This window comes from Peromyscus californicus, unplaced genomic scaffold (assembly GCF_007827085.1).
Source record: "Peromyscus californicus insignis strain IS unplaced genomic scaffold, ASM782708v3 Scaffold_23__1_contigs__length_62951481, whole genome shotgun sequence".
Lineage (NCBI taxonomy): Eukaryota > Metazoa > Chordata > Mammalia > Rodentia > Cricetidae > Peromyscus > Peromyscus californicus.
In genome coordinates this window covers 50896768-50914031 of record NW_026294534.1, presented here as the reverse complement: position 1 = coordinate 50914031, position 17264 = coordinate 50896768, and the positions used below count along the sequence as shown (strand labels likewise).

The 17264-nt window shown below is 48.7% G+C and overlaps 1 protein-coding gene across 1 annotated transcript in view; it reads right to left on the bottom strand.

The window, feature by feature from the left end:
- The window catches only part of Sh3rf1 (SH3 domain containing ring finger 1), a 164491-nt gene extending 148605 nt beyond the window's left edge, over positions 1-15886 (bottom strand). Inside the window, exons 1-2 of the mRNA XM_052752344.1 lie at positions 15780-15886; positions 13761-14247 (exon numbers count right to left, since the gene is read on the bottom strand). Coding sequence (XP_052608304.1) covers positions 13761-14153 — 393 coding nt within the window. The 5' untranslated portion in view covers positions 14154-14247; positions 15780-15886. The remainder of the gene's footprint in view (positions 1-13760; positions 14248-15779) is intronic.
- Positions 15887-17264: the final 1378 nt, after the last annotated feature.

The window sequence follows — 17264 nt, the reverse complement described above, 5'->3', positions numbered from 1 at the left end:
GCTGCTATAATGGAAGCTGCTCTGCCCAATCACATTCTCTCACATGACAGGCTGAAATCATGAGCCAGAACCAATCCTTCCTCACACTGCTTAGATCTGGTATTTTGTCCCATTGACGAACAATCTCAACACAGGCCCCAAACACAGCGAATCAATGGTTCTGATGCCATGTAAATTTGTGTGTGTGTGTGTGTGTGGGTGTGTGTGTGTTTGGTTTGGTTTTTGTAGAGGTTTTGTGTGTGTGTGCTGTTTTAGTTTTAGGGGGCTGTGTGTGTGTGTGTGTGTGTGTGTATGCACACATGTGTGCCTGTCCTTTCATGTTATGTTTTTAGTTTTTGTGGTGTTTTTTGTTTTGTTTTGTTTTGTTTTGTTTTGTGTGTGTGTGTTTATGTAAAACAGGAGATGCTCCTATCCAGGAGTGCTGGCACACACAAGCCACAGCACACAAGTGTAAGTCAGAGAACATCAGCTTTCTTGAAACAGTTGGCACAATAATGCCCACAGAGCAACTTCCATTCCGGCAACATCAGTCCGCACAGTATTGACACCTTGTGTATCTTCCAATATCCTGGATGGGTTTTATAAAAATAGGTAACAAAGAGAGTGTTGATACTAGCCAAATAAAAGTAATTAGGCTTGCCAAAAATATTTCGCCTCATAGACTCGGGCTCCTCTCCTGTGGGTCACTGTGGGAGAGGTAGGAACACACGAAACGCTGGCACTGAGTCATCACAGGCTGTACTTAGAACACAAGCTTCACGAAAAGGGGATGAGCAGCTTACTAAATGGACTGACTGAAGAAATGAAAATGTAAAGTTTGAAATGCAACTTTATATATCAATGTCCAAACTATGTGCTTACTGTTTAAAAACAAAAACAGCCGGAGCCGGCTTGATGGCACATGCCTATCGTCCTGCCTGGGATTATAAACGGAAGCAGGAGGAGGGAGTTCAAGACCGACTGTGGAGTCTGAGGCCAACCCAAGCTGCCTAAAAGAACAAGGAAACGTGGAAAATACACAAGACTATTTTTAGTGCTATATGAATGAAATGCGCTTATAAGACACCTAATGTTCAACTCCCAGCGATCAGTGTTCAAACATACTTGCAGGAAACTTGCACAAATACCAGCTTGCACAAATACCTCACGTATTTTCTTACTCCAATGCTTATCTATGGGCCTGGGGCACATGGCCGGTGATGGTCAACACTGTGTCAACTTGACAGAATCCAGAATCACTAGACCAAGAGTCTCTGGGCAGCACGCCTGTAAGAAGTTACGGAGGTTAGCGTAGCCTCCAGGCTTGCCTTTATAGATTATCTAGATGAGGGTAAACGAGGTGAGAAGACCCACCCTGCAGCAGGTGGTATCGTTCCAAGGGCTGGGCCTCAGACTGTCGAAGACAGATGACCTCGCTGAACGCGAGCATCCTTCCTGTTTCTACGCCGTCCCAGCCATTAGGGACCGTACCCTTACACTATGAGCCAACATCAACTTCCTTGTTGTTGCTGTGTCGCACGATCAATCCACGTGAGTCTATTAAACGGGTAACAGAATTTACTAGGATATAAATTGAGGAAATACACTCACAAATACAGAACGGAGTAGACAGCAGAAGTCGTCTTCCAGGCAGGAGCAGGGAGAAGGGGCATGTGAGCCTTCTCCAACTCCTAATAAGGGGTCACCTGCAATGGCAGGAAGCACCGCCTCCTTTGGGCCGTACAGCCCAAGGTCATGGGCAAAGCAAATCCACTACAGTAGTGTTTTTGTTGTTGTTGTTGTTGTTTTCAAGACAGGGTTTCTCTGGGTAGCCCTGGCTGTCCTTAGAACTCGCTCTGTAGACCAGGTTGGCCTCGAACTCAGAACTCAAAGATCTGCTGGCCTCTGCCTCCGGAATGCTGGGATGAAAGGCATGTGCCGCTGCCTTCACCACGCCACCATCGCCGCCGCCGCCGCCGCCGCCACCGCTGGCAAGCCTTTCCTTTCTTAAAGTGCCTTCCTCAGATATTTCATCACAACAACAAGCCAAGTGACTAATCCATCACCCAAATTAAACTAGACATGGAGCTGAGTGTGGTGGCTCACTCCAGCAAATCCTAGCACTCAGGAGCCTGAGGAAAGAAAGCTAGCTGCTGTAAGTTCAAGGCCAGCCCAGGGTATAGAGCAAGACCTTCTCTCAAAACGGGGGTGGGGGTGGGGGGGTTGGGGGTTGGGGGGGGGTGATATGAAATACTCCACAGCACCACCTTTCTGCACCACGCTCACTGGTAAGGGACTACATGCTACACTGAATATAATGAAACCGTTTCTGAGTGATAAGTTATGAATGGTGAAAATGCAATCATTCAAAAAGTTTTCTTATTAAAAAAACAAAACAAAGCCGGGCGGTGGTGGCGCACGCCTTTAATCCCAGCACTCGGGAGGCAGAGCCAGGCGGATCTCTGTGAGTTCGAGGCCAGCCTGGGCTACCAAGTGAGTTCCAGGAAAGGCGCAAAGCTACACAGAGAAACCCTGTCTCGAAAAACAAAAGAAAAAAAAAAAAAAATCTTAAGGGGTCGGAGAGATGTCTCAGCAGTTAGGAGATTTCTGCTCTTCCAGGGGACCCAAGTTCAATTCCTAGCACCCAGTCAGACGGCTCACAACTGCCTGTGTGTGACTCCAGCTCCAGAAGATCCAACGCCTTCTTCTGGCCTCTGAGGGCACGAGTATCCATGTGGCATACACACACACATGGACACATGAGTAAAAATTTTAAAATGCATAAATCCTTTTTTTTTTTTTTTAAACTGTAAGAATTTATTTCCTTAGGCTAACAGGGACATACTCAGACTCGGCAGCCCTTGCTTTTCTGCACTGCACTGGATGTGACTTAGAAACTCATTTGCACCTACTCCTATTGCTCATTTTTTCCATGCTTCCATGATGCAAATAATCTACATAACCGCTACTGTCAAACATCTGAAATGGCGCCTCCACTCCCTTCCCAGATACCCCTAAGAGCCCACTCGCACGTCTATCTTTAAAATGGCTGTGTTTACAGCAACCCATATGTCATCGTTCACGAAGCAACTGTTACCACCCTCTTGACTAGGCATTGGCAGGCACACATCCTGGGAAGGACTGGGGGCCCCACAAAGAAGGATGCCGAGGGAGTCTTGCTGACGTAGCTGCTACCCTGCTTATACCCACTGTACTATGTTGTTTTGTGAGTGAGGCTTGCCAGCTGAGATCCGCCATCTCTTAACTGCTATTGTCCTGTTTCTCTAGGAAGGCTACCTCCCTCTATCCTGAGGCTTGCCTGCTGCCTGAGTCCCTCCCTCTACCCTGGGCTGCATGTGCTGTCTTCTATGTAACGTGCACTGGGTTGCTTTGCAGTTATGGATCCTTATCAGGAATCCTGCTACAGAGTGAACTACAATGCGCTCTGCCCTTTGACCTCCAATAAAAAGTTTTTCCATATACTCTTACGGTTTTGCTTAAACCGTATTACGTAACTAAAGAGATGATGAAGGACTAAATGGAATATTCCACTATCCTGGGGGAAACCAGTTCTTCCTGGTAGACGAGAGAGTTACAGAAAGGAAGCTTGAGATGAGGAGCAAGGGACTCTGGGAAGGCCAAGGAAGAAACCATGGGGGAGGGAATAGAGGCAAGGACGGATAGATTGCCCTTTCCTGTGCCTTATTTGACCTCTCCTTCTGGGACCATTAATCAATTATGGGCCAAAGAAAGCAAGAGATCTCACCCTTCCCTTCCCCTTCAGTTTCCCACTAGCTCTCCTATTGCCTTACCCCCACCCTCCCAGGCACTTGCACAGAGCACACCATAGTTATGGGACAGGGCAGCGCGGGACGATGGGAGACAGAATAGTAAACAAACTATGGCATTTCCACTCCTGGGGAGGTGGAAGCCAAGAGTGGGGGCTGGAGCCAAGGCTTGGACAGAGGTGGGCCGTTCCCAAGAACAGTGAGGACCTCTGGCCAGGGCCGTGCTAGACAGAGTCCCTTTCTTCCGTCTCCCTACCCTTCCCAGTCAATCTTTGCTCTCCTTCCCTCCTTCAGTCACCCAAAGGAGCCAGGGGTACAGTGATAGATAGTCGATGCATATTCAATGGTGGTCCCAGAGGATTATAATGGAGCTGACATTTTTTTCCTCCTGTCTAATAACATTGAAGCTGTCATAATACCCTCGCGCCCACATTACTCATGGAGTGTAAAGAGAGCTGTGTATGATACTGCCAGTCCTATTTTTAAAAATACTCTTACATATAGCATGTAATACGTGATAATGATATCAAACAACTTCCTGGTTTACATATTCAGTTTGCTTTTTATCACATGTAGGACGTTCTCTACTTAGAGAAAGTTTTACTATAAAACATTTACTATAAACCAGGGCTGGGGCAATGGCTTCTAAGTAAAATGCCTGCCTTGCAAGCATAAGGGCCTGACTTCAACCTCCAGAACCTAAGTTTAAAAAGCTAAGCATGATGTGGGTGACAGCTGTGTAGCTTGGGTCTGTTTGTGGGGCCCCTAGCAGTGGGACCAGGATCTGTCCCTGGTGTATGAACTGGCTTTTTGGAACCTACTCCCTCCCTATGGTGGGATGCCTCGCTCAGCCTTGATGCAGGGGGGAGGAGCCTGGTCCTGTCTCAACTTGGTATGCCATGCTTTGTTGACTCCCATGGGAGGCCTGTCCCTTTCAGAGGAGTGGATGGGGTGGGGAAACAGGAAGGAGGGAGGGAACAGGAGGAGAGGAGGGAGGGGAAACTGTGGTTGGTATGTAAAATAAATTTTGAAACATTTAATAATTTAAAAAAGAAAATACTACGAACTCAGGGTGGGGGGAGAAGAGAAGGGCTAAGCATGGCCCAGGTGGTGGTGGCGCACGCCTTTAATTCAGAAGGCAGAGGCAGGTGGATCTTTTGAGTTCGAGGCCAGCCTGGTCTACAGAGTGAGTTCCAGGACAGCCAGGGCTACTCAGAGAAACCCTGTCTCAAGAAACCAAAAGATAAAACAAAAAAGCTGAGCGTGATGGTGCATGGTTGCAACCCCAGCACAGGGGAGATGAAGGAACTCACTAGCTAGTCAGTCTAACCTCCTTGGTGAGTTCCAAGCCAGAAGGAGACCTCGTCTCAAAAAACAAGAAACAGGATGGTACCCGAGGAATATCATCTGAGGTTGTCCTCTGGCTTCCCTACATAGGCACCTGCATGTGTGCGTGTGCACACATGCACACACACACACACACACACACACACACACACACACACATCTACCGTGTTTTCTAACTGCATCAAAAGCTCTGAACGACTGACCTATATCCCTACAATGTTCCCAATGACAAAATGCACAGCAATACATTTCTTAGAATTGACTTCTCATCATGACTATAAACGGGGGAAATAAGGTAACCCCAGAGGCTGGCAGAGAATGGACGTCCCTCAGGCTGTTTCCCACATGTGTGACAGCAGACACCTGACTCATATCCCCACTGGAGGAGGTCTGCATCCAAACACTGCCACCCCTGTATGATTATTCCTTTTTTTTTTTTTTTGATAACTCAGGTTCTCATCACCCCAAATAGAAAACCAATACTTAATTGTATAACAATACATACATTACACAGACTTTATGATCTTTAAAACTCTTGTACCTCGATTCTTGCGCTTATCCACAAAACAACCCGTCAACAGGATGAGCAAGTATCATCCTTAATTCACACATTGTGGGGAAATGACACCAAAAACAACTGGTATGCACACATAAACTGTTGACTGTTCCACCAAGGCTGCCTAGAGAGCAGCTGGCATTCATTCCCCCGGATTCTCGCTCACACACACATACGATCGAGCCCCCTTTGAGTGTATCATTATGTGTCAGGCTAGAAAGGATTCTGAAACTCAAAGATGACCCTCTCCTGGTGGGTTCTGGGGGAGACACGGTCACTGCTTTTCACTTGTGTGCCCACAGATGAGTCCACCAGAGAGTTCCTAATGGAGAGCCCTGGATAAATGCAGTAGTCACCAAGAAAAACAAAAAGACCTGGAGGGGCAATAGGGTCTTGTGCAGTTGGGTTGATAAAGACGGAAAATAACCCGGAGAGGTAGAAGTTGAGAGAGTAATCAGCATGTATTGTATACATGTACAAAAATGTCAAAGAAGAAAATTAAAGTAGTAGTATTATTATTATTTTAATGAGCTTAAATCAACTCAACTCAAGGTGCGGCCTCACAGCCATGTCCTTCCCTACCCGGCCTGGAGCAGGTCTTGAAGTCCATACAGTTGTACCTTCATGCTGAAGAAATGAAGCCCCTTTGGTTGCCATGTTGGGACCAGAGGCTGCAGCTTGTAACCTCCAAAATATACTGCTTCTCTGTCCATTTTCATTGTGACTGAGTTTTATTTGTACCCTACCCCCTCCACACACACACACACACACACACACACACACACACATTTGTTCCTCACACTCAAACACTCAGAGGTAACGCGGACACTGGGAAGAGAATTGCTTCTAGCTATGGCTGGGGAAAGCTTTTCCCAGGGAAACAAGAAGCCCCAAGGAGAATGTGTCCCGCCCACACGGTATGTCTGGAAAGGAGGCATCTGGGGTTTACACTGTCCAAGGTGGAATCCTAGCTCCGCCACTGACCAGCTCGGAGAATTCAGACCCGTTATCAGAAACACTCTAGCTATTCTCCCTACAGCTATGTGTGAGAGCACTGATAGAAAATGCCTTCCTACAGGTGCCTGCGAGACGACAGAGAAAACTTGCCAAGTACTGGCATTCAATGGACGACCTCAACCTGCAGAGTTACCCGTGTGAAATGTTTCCACTGCTATGCATGTCTTACTCTGGGAGATGTGGGGTGGAGTCCACGAACCTCTTCACAGCTCTCAGCCCTTGGATAAGGAATACAAAGACTGGAAGCTTCGATTATCCTCTACACACGGTCTCCTGCCACCGAATGCGTTACTGTGAGCCCACGGCACTCTCAATTTGGAAAACAGAGAGGAAACTACTCTCGTCATTTTACGGAAGAATGGAACGCTGGTGACTCACGAGTGGCACACTTAGGTGACGTGCACGTCTCTGCATGTCTATTATGTACAAACCACTTAATGAAGTTGATCTGTGCTCCAACATGAAAGGATTCCACAGAGTAAATCAGCCAGCAACTCAGCAAGTATGTATGTAAAAAAGCCCAAACCCGTACGTATATACACACAAAGGCCTACAAGATGGTCTAGAATATTGTGTGTGTGTACACAGACACATACACACACTTAGTAGCATATACTTTTCTAACAGAATTTTTAAACAAAATTGTTTTTAAATACTTATTTTGAAATTTACGGTTTCATTTTTCAGATAACACACTCTGCCCCCACAGAGATGTTGTTAACCACAGATGAGTGTGACTTAAAAAGCATTTCACTCCGGGCGGTGGTGGCGCACGCCTTTAATCCCAGCACTTGGGAGGCAGAGCCAGGCGGATCTCTGTGAGTTCGAGGCCAGTCTGGGCTACAGAGTGAGTTCCAGGACAGGCACCAAAACTACACAGAAACCCTGTCTGGAAAAACAAAAAAACAAACAAAAAAAAGCATTTCACTTTTGAAATTATCAATAGGTGAGCTCCAAAGACCCCCTCCCTCCTCCTGCCTTCTACCACACTGAAGACCCCAGAGCCCAGGGCTATAGCTGTGTGAGGAACAGCTCAGTAGTAGGGCTCTTACTCAGCAGGTGTGAGGCCCTGGGTTCACCCGACATCATCAAGAAGAGGGAAGGGCCTCACCATTGAGTTCTAGGATGAAACCTACAGGAGCCACGGAGTAGGTATCCAGGGTAGATAAAATACAAAGTCAATATCTGTAACAAATGTTCATCAGGGGAAAAAAAATCTTACTTTTTCTATTTCAGCTGGGCAGTTCTGAAACATCCTCACTCAAATAACTCCATTAAATAGTGTTCTTAGATCAATTAAGAGTTATTACAGATTCTGGCCCCCGCCCATGGAGAGACATCAGTTCCTGGGACAGTATTTGTACTGAACCCTCCACACAGGGGAGCTGCGTGTCTAGACCACGCTTGGTCCACTAGGTGTATTTAGTCAGTGACCACCGGACACAGACCTTAGACACTGACACTATCCATCTTATTCCACAGCTTGGTGCCTCTGAATTTGGGGGGGCTCACTGGCTGCTCCCGGTGAACTTTACCATTCCCACCGCCGCCCCGTGGAAATGCTTTCAACAAGTCCGCGCATGGATGTCGCCTTTGTCTTAGCACAGTGGAGAAGATCACAGCACAGGACTGAATTAGAAAGCTCTCCACAGACACCTGCCGGCTCCAACCTCAACACCTCCCACCTCTACCTGGAGCTTTCACTCCCAGACCCTTCCTTCCACTCCCTTCCTGGTGGCTGTGTTACGGAACTCCATAGACAAGAGTGCGTCCATCCAGCCTCCCCAGAGTCACAGAGGAAGGCAGAGTACTGGAGATGGGAAAGGAGTCCCTCTCCCTGCCTCGTTTCCTTCCTTCGACAGAACCTTCCATTTGGCACGCTGTTGCATTCTTATGACATTCCCGGCCTCGCTGATGAAATTATACCAGGCAATGTGGCCAGCTGGAGGGGTGGAGAGGGCCTGAATAACGCGGCATGGGTTCCGCGGCAGAGACAAAGGCATACATGGGCTGGGCCATGGCAAGTCTCGGTGGGCAACCAGGACTGATGGGGACTGGCAGTGGAGGACGACGGTAAGCCACTCAAGGGGCTGACTGCAGACGTGGGTACTTGGCTGCTGCCATGAAGTGCCACACTGGGCAGCTTCAACAGAACAGGGCTAAGGTAGGGGAGGACGGTTTCTCCCCATGCTACTCCACTTAGCTCGTGGTCAGCCCACCTCCTCCATGTGTCTTCACAAGGTCCTTCCTCTGTGTCTCTACCATCTCTTCCGTCACACTAGACTACGGCCACACCTGTGGCCTCATTTTACCCACCTTCGCCACCCCTTTAAGGGCCCTATCGCCACACGGTGCCACATTCTGAGGTACTTGAAGTTAGTACTTCCCCACACACACAGAGCCACATTCTGAGGTACTTGAAGTTAGTACTTCCCCACACAGAGCCACATTCTGAGGTACTTGAAGTTAGTACTTCCCCACACACACAGAGCCACATTCTGAGGTACTTGAAGTTAGTACTTCCCCACACAGAGCCACATTCTGAGGTACTTAGAGCCAGTACCTCTCCTACACAGAGCCACATTCTGAGTTACTTGAAGTTAGTACTTCCCCACACAGAGCCACATTCTGAGGTACTTGGAGCCAGTACCTCTCCTACACAGAGCCACATTCTGAGTTACTTGAAGTTAGTACTTCCCCACACAGAACCACATTCTGAGGTACTTCAAGTTAGTACTTCCCCACACAGAGCCACATTCTGAGGTACTTGAAGTTAGTACTTCCCCACACAGAGCCACATTCTGAGGTACTTCAAGTTAGTACTTCCCCACACAGAGCCACATTCTGAGGTACTTGAAGTTAGTACTTCCCCACACAGAGCCACATTCTGAGGTACTTGAAGTTAATACTTCCCCACACAGAGCCACATTCTGAGGTACTTCAAGTTAGTACTTCCCCACACAGAGCCACATTCTGGGGTACCTGAAGTTAGCACTCCCACAGGAGGAACTCTGAGTGGCACAGCCCCCACCCCCCCACCCCCGTCTGTACAGACAACATGAAAGGGCAGACACAGGAACACACCGCTGCTGCTGCTGGGAAGGCGTGAAAGCGTACCTGGGGCTTTCAGCAGGAAGGAAGCGTGACCTGTGCCCCCAGATCTAGATTTCCCTCTTTTCACACAGTCTCACTTCTGGATGTCAACCTCGAATCCTCTACCTGTTCTGAAGCCTTACTGATCACTGCTACTCACGTGACTCCTCTTTTCAGTCCCAAATTCAGAGCACTTCTACTGGGACCATGTGACCGGATGCATCTGTGGCCCTCGTATGCGCTCAGGTTTGAAGCCTAGTCTTGGCTGGCCCCATGGCTTGCTTAGGTCACCGTCCCCATGCCTTGCTTAGGTCACACTCACTTTCTATCAGTTCGCCTGGAAGACAAGCCCCCTCTTGCTCTAAGCCAATGGTTTTGGAACGTCCCTCCCTTCTGCCCCTCCCCCTGCCCAGCCCCCATTCCACACTATGATCACTCATGTTAAGATCTCAGGTCAAACACCTCTTCCCTGAAGAAGCTTTTGAGGACCTCGCATATAGCATATTTCCGTTCACTGTGAGCTCAAGGCCCCTCTCCTACCGCCTCTGGCGAGCTCTCCGGCATAGACCTTACCGAGTTTATTATACACCCCTGCACTGCTGTGATGCTGTTAATCTCTCCCTTGAGACTGACCACATGCCCTGAAGTTCATGAGCAGGATCCGCATCTGGCCTCCCTATCACCATCTACCCAGCACTCAGAAAGCTGGGGCTCAAGTTCACGGCTAGCCTGAGCTACATAGCAAGATCATCTTTAAAAAAAGTAAATAAATAACCACAACAATAAACAAACCCAAATGAACTACAGAAAGCAGAAGTTTACCCTAGTAGGTTACAGTTCTATAGAAATGACTAAAACATATTTTATTTTCTGCATCATCCCTACATATGTATATATATATGTATGTATGTATGTATGTATGTATGTATGTATGTATGTATGTATATACGATTAGACAGCTGTAATTGCCCATAGTGGGTGAAACAACCTTTCACCCACTGAAACAATATCTAATCATCTCCCTGTGGTTCATTCTCCTGCTTGACTCTGGCCAAAACCCACCAGGAATTCTTTGCTTGAACTAAAAAACTGGCTCCTAGTAACCCCGGTCCAACAGGGACTCCACCTCTCTTCATATTAAGCAGGAAACACTAAAATTCTGGGAATAAGATGTGTGTCACACACTGGAAATATTTGAGTCTGCTGATAACATTGACTCTACCTCGGCTAGAAACAGGAGGAAGCCACATGGTCACAAGCTCACCAGGAACACCACTAGCAAACCGAGGCAGCATTCCACGTGTTCTCACTTCCAGCTTTCCACAACATGTGGAAACAGGCTCAGCGCACCGCTTGGCTGTTGTCAGGACATCTAAGCGAAGAGGAGGAACGTTTGGGTTTTCTTACAGTCGCTCACCTTGGAGAAGTACCCAAAAGAGCACATTACGGTCTCCATGTGGTAAAACTCCCAATTCTAATGTTGCAAAGTGGTCTGTTCTGGGGATGTATTTACCTTTCGGGTGCTTACTCGATACATGTGAGGCCTCAGCTGCCTTGAATACTTGAAAGCAAAGAGCACTAGTAAATGCTAAAGTAACCCGGAAAAATTTATTTTTAACAATGATGACGTCATTCACTTTAATTCAGGCTGAATACTTTCACTTGTCAGTTTTTCCCCACCCCCCCACTCTCTGCAAAGTCCTCCAGTATTTTACACAAACTCAAAAGACTCAAGTTCAATTGCTTTTCTTTGCAAAGCATTCGTCATACGCCAAAGAAAAACAGGAAGCAAACTGGGAAACTAGGAATCATATAAACCAGAAAAACAATCATCAACACGATCAAAACCTCCCAATATCCAAGAAAAGTGAAAGTCAGTTTTGGAAGCACAGCCAGTCAGACCCAGGAGCCTCCACTCACAGTATTTCCTAGTCATGTATACATTAGAGAGGACATTTAAAAGCCGATGGGCTTCAGCCTCTCCTTAAGTTCCTCTTTATCAGCAATCAGACATTCACTGCATTCCTCCCAACAGGTAAGGCAACAACTGGGACAACTCCTATTCATAGCCAGAAGCCACTGTCTCCAGGTCTAATTAACAGGAAACAAAACCCCTGCAAAGATGCAAATCTACCCCTTCCTTATGGTAAGCAGACCTGGCCCCATGTCTCAGAAGTGATCAACCTGATCATTGGTTATGGGGTTAAAATATTCATGAGTTCAAATGTACTGACCAAAGTACCAGGAAACTTTGTACCATACAAGAAATCTAATAGTTTCATACATAGGGCTCCAAATAAGGAAGCCTTCCCAAAGGCAGGGTAACTCGTGCCTGTAATCCCATTCTTGGTAGGCTGAGGCAGGAGCATGAGTCTGAGGCCAGCCTAGGATATATAGTGAGTAGCAAGCTGGCCTAGGCTACAGAGAGAAGAGGAAAGGAAGGAAGAAAGCCATCCTAGGCCAATTTTAATATACATATTAATCATATATCATAAATATGAATCAAACGAAACCCAGGAACCTAATGATAAAACTGTTGTCCAGCAATACGAAGAGTTCCAGTGATTAAGACTCCCGCTCTATTTTTTTTATCGAGTGATGGAAATACTTTTCATCATGTCTATCATTTGCAAAGATGAGTTGTCTGATACCCATGTGTGTGAGTTCACACTATGCAATGCCTTCCCAGTGCGGGGTTCTTTATTAAACAAAAGTCATCAGTTTTAGGTGCTGACTATAAATATTTAGGGGAAAAAAAAAAATCTCAGCCAGCTTAACTGTTCCTTAAAAAGACTTGGGACTGAAGAGATGGCTCAGTGGTTAAGAGCACTGGCTGCTCTTGCAGAGGACCTGGGTTCAATTCCCAGCAGCAACATGGATGGTGGCCCACAACAATTCCTAACTCCAGTCCCAGGGCATCTGATGCCCTCTTCTGACCTCTACGGGCATCAGGCACACATGGTGCTGTATACACATATGTGCAGGCAAAACACTCAGACAAATGACAATTTTTGAAATCTAAAACAAAATTTTAATAGACTATAAAATCTATTCAACTGCCAAAAATATGGCCAATTTTCAAAATTGCATCTTCCAACAAAAATGGACCGACTCTCATTAGCTGATGTCAAAGACTCTGCCTCATTTTTTATGAAAATCAACAAGAGCCCATCTTATCGGGAACCATTAAGTGAAACATAATCCCTATTCATTTAAAATTTTCATTTACAAAATGGAGTTGCAGTAAAGGTATAAATATTTAACTTCACCTAAGATTACCTCTGCCCAAAACCAAAAAAATTTAAAAAAAAAAATCATTTTGCCGGAAGTATTTCATTTCACTCTCTACAAAGCCCAACGTACAGCTAGATGTAATAGTGTGGTCCTATGTGACATTCTGTTGCCACAGCAACGAGGCTGCTACCTGTGGCCATGATTTGTTAAAAATTCCTCCAACCAGTATACTCTGTGCTGTGCATTCATAAAACCGACAGAATGGCTCTAAGCAGCATTAAAAAAATGAAGGCTTGCTTTCCTACGTATGGTTTACTCACAGGCATATTTTCTGTATATACATACATATGTATACACACCACACACACACACACACACACACACACACTCACACAGAGGATTCTCCCAATGCCATCAAAAGGGTGAGACCATACCAAATTTTCCTTTTAAGATAGGCAAAATTAAAAGAGCCGCTGTTCGAACTGCATTTGGTACCTGCTTCCTAGAAACATATCCTACCCAGACAATAGAGACTATCAGAGAAGATTTTAAAAACAAGATTTATTATGCCATATCCAGTCTCATTTCAGGAGAAAATGAGATCCTGAGGTTTAATCTTCTATCTGCCCAGGTAGGTGTGGCCTCTTGAGCAGTGAGCTGATTCGGAAAATAAGCTAAGGATAAAGAAGAGCTGCCCGTGGTCATCGCCACCTGTATTCACTCAGTTGCCTCTACAAGCTACTCACCCTCACTGGGGGGCTCCAGGCTTGCACACGAGGCTGCTGTCCACACTGGGAGCTCTGCAGATCTTTTGTGCCGCAAGTAGCCACCGTGCTGCCCTGAGCCCTTAATGCATTTGTGCAGTTGGTCACGCTGCCCCCGCCAGGGCCAGGTTTCCAAGGCCTCTGCTTGATGCCATCCAGAAGTCTGACCAGTAAGATGTTACTGGGGAGCTCGTCCACACCAGAGCCCACAAGAGTCCTGCACTCGGGACATCTGAGTTCATTCCGGGAACCCACAATCCCCAGCAAACATCGTTTGCAAAACGTGTGCTGGCAAGGTAAGACCTTCGCCGAGGCATCCAGGCGTTCGAGACACACGGGGCACTCCAGAAGGTCCAACAAGGCGGACTCATCCATCGTGATCTACTTTACTGAGAAAAAGGCTCCAGAACGTTCATAGTCGTGCGCGGCCCTTGAAGTGATTCATGTAACATCCATTTCAGACTTTGCTCTGGAGTTATGAGAGAGAGAGGGAGGAAAAAAGAAAAATGAGAGCTGTTATCTGGGGGAAAAGTTCACAGTGGAGCCAAGAACCAAAAAGTACACAAAAGTGCTTCCTCTGCATGGTGTAGCTTGGCTTTGGAATGTGGTTTCTGAACTCCAAAGTCAACAATTAAAGACAAAACAGGCTTCTTCAACGATTCCGAATTAATCCCTGAAGATATCTAGACCCTCACTGGGCAGAAATAACTAGCAAGCAATAAGCAGGACTCACGAGAAAGCAATAAAGGGGTCTGGGATTAGCTGCCTAATGAAGTCCTCAACTCATTGGAGAAGCTAGGCAAAATGGACTGAGTTTCCCCTGTCTAAAATAATACTTTTAAATCCAATGACGTTCCCCAATTTTTAAGCTACGTTATCGTTTAAGAAGCCATGCCTTGGGAGATCCTTGCGGAAAAATGACCCCAATATTAAATACATATGTTTCTTTCCTGTCTGAGAAACAGAACATCTTAATCTTATCCAACACCGACCACCCCCTCAAAAAAAAAAAAAAAAAAGAGCGGATGGTCGTCAATTCTAAAAGATATAAGCAAGGATTGCTTGAAAATAGCTTCCCGGCAGGGCTGACAAACTCGGAAACAGATTTCTGAACGGCTTGTCCTAATCCCATTCAGAAAATCTTGCAAAACGATCACCAAGAATTCGACGGTGGAATGCCGGGCTGGAAACTCCGGGTAGAATCTGAAAAACGGACCGTTCAAGAGGAGGGAGAAAGAGTATTTGGAGCCAGTGAGTGCGTCGTCGCTGTCCCCACAGCCACCACCTCAATCAATGTTTAAATGTGGAAGCCTAGAGGAGGTGAGAGGATTTGGAGGCTGCATTAACAGCTGTTCCCGGCTCCTCGGTTCTGGGGAGAGCCAGGATGCGCCCCTCTTCCCGCGGTGGGGCACAGGTAGTCCCCGACCCCGCAGCGTGGCGCTCGCCGCAGACACACCCCGGAGCCAGGTGTCTACAGCCGGGGACAGAGAGGACGGTCCTGGGCTGGAGCTGAGGCTGCGGCCGGGTCGCTCCAGGAATAGGGGAGCTCACCCAACTGCCGCCTCCAAACCTCCCTTTAGGTCAAATCCCGGACAAAAATTGCCCAACGCCGATCGCTGGAAGTTCCCAAGGACTTAAAAGAAAAATAAAGATGCAGCCTTAAGTTGGCGAAAGTCAGCGCCACGGAGTGCGGCGGGAAGCCGACCAGTGTGTGACCCCCCGCGGGGATGAGCTCAGCGACAGTCCCCGGAGACTGCCATCCCGGGGGCAGGAGGCACAAGGGCTGCGTCCGGGGAGGGGAGAGCGCGGCCCCGAGGCCGGGGCAGCCTTCGGAGGCGGCGAGTGAGGCCGCGGGGCTCGTTCCCGGCAGGTCCCGGAGACCCGGGGGGGGGAGGGGGAGCGCGGGGACCGGCCCGCGCGCAGGACCGGGATGCGCGCGGCGACCCCCGGCGGCCACCACCACCCCGCGCCCGGCGTCCCCGGCTCGCCGCGCGCCCCTACCTCGCGCCTCCGCGGCTGGTCTTTGTTCGCGGCCCCGCAGCGCCGGCAGAGGCGGCCCCGGCGCGCCCGCCCGCCTGCCCGCCCGTGTGGCTCGGGGCCGCCGCGGTGGCACCGGGAGCCTCCTCGCTGCCGCCCCCCTTCGCGCGCGCTCGCACAGCACGCCACCGCCGCCGCCGCCGCCTCCCACCCGCCCAGCGACGAGGGCGGGGGAACACGACGCGGCCAAGGAGGCGGAGGCCGAGCGCAGCGGGCGCCCGGGGCTGGAGGACCGCGCCACAGCGCCGCCCGCCGCTCGGGGACCCGCGTGGGACACCTCTGCAGCGGGCGGCGACCTCGGGGGACGCAGCAGCCACGGGATGGGGCGGGGGAGAGGGGGTTTGGCTCGGGGGAACCGCGCCTTCACCCCCGAGGACGCGCGCCTGGAGCGAATGGAGCTCCCCGGGAGGAGGGCGGTGGGTGGGAGTGGCGCCGAGGGGACCAGGAAGAGGTTGGGACAAGGGCGCCCTGCCGGCCTCGGACTCCGCCTGGCCTGTCCGGTGCCTGGAGAACGACTCTTCCCGACCGCCGGGGGCCCCCGGGGTGGGAGCGGCCGCGGCGGGAACGCTTTGCAGCTCAGCGTGCACACTCCCTGTGGCGATGCACAGAGAGAGAGAGAAGTGGGATCCTTTAGTTCTGGGGTCCCGGCTGCTGCTAACCACCTTACGGATCCCCGGGGCCAACTCCTCCACTCGGCATTGCGCCCCACATCTGCCACAGCCCGGAACAGAAATCCAAGCAAGTTTGGAGAATTGCTGATCCCAAAATTCCAAACGAGAAAGGGGCGGGGGGTGGGGGGGATGCCTGGGAAAACTGATGTGCTATTAAAGCCCGTCTTGGGTAGTCTCTTCCTACCTGCCTAAAATGCGGTGAATTCAAAGTCTGATCCAGGTGGCCTGGTGCCTTGAAAGCTGCCTGGGAGGCACCTCTTTCATCTGCGCCTTGGAGGCAGCCATCATCATCATCACTGTAATCTGTTTTTTGTTGCCCCGAGCGCACACCTGTATGATCTGAAGTGTGGGCTTGAAAAAACGTGGTGTCCAAGGGTGTGTGTGTGTGTGTGTGTGTGTGTGTGTGTGTGTGTGTGTGTGTGTGTGTAGGCCTGTTTGTCAAACTTATTTCAGAGACAAGTTAAAAGGTTGTCAGAGTGTGCGTGGCTTCATTTATACTTACTGTCAGTTTACGAAAAGTTCCTTCAAATAGCTTTCCTCCAAAGTGAGCAGAAACTAGACAGGAAAAGAGAGGGAGAGACCATGCAAGAAATTCCTGCCAGGCCACCAACCAAGCTGACGATTTGAAGAGGTATCTCAGGCTATCAGTTAGTCTCCAACTAGAGCCACAGCTAAACCATTTGAGATAAATGAAGATCATTTAAGTTAAGAAGAAAATTATAACAAGGAACACTTATCACTCACTTTAAGCCAGGCACTGTGCTAAACACTTACACAT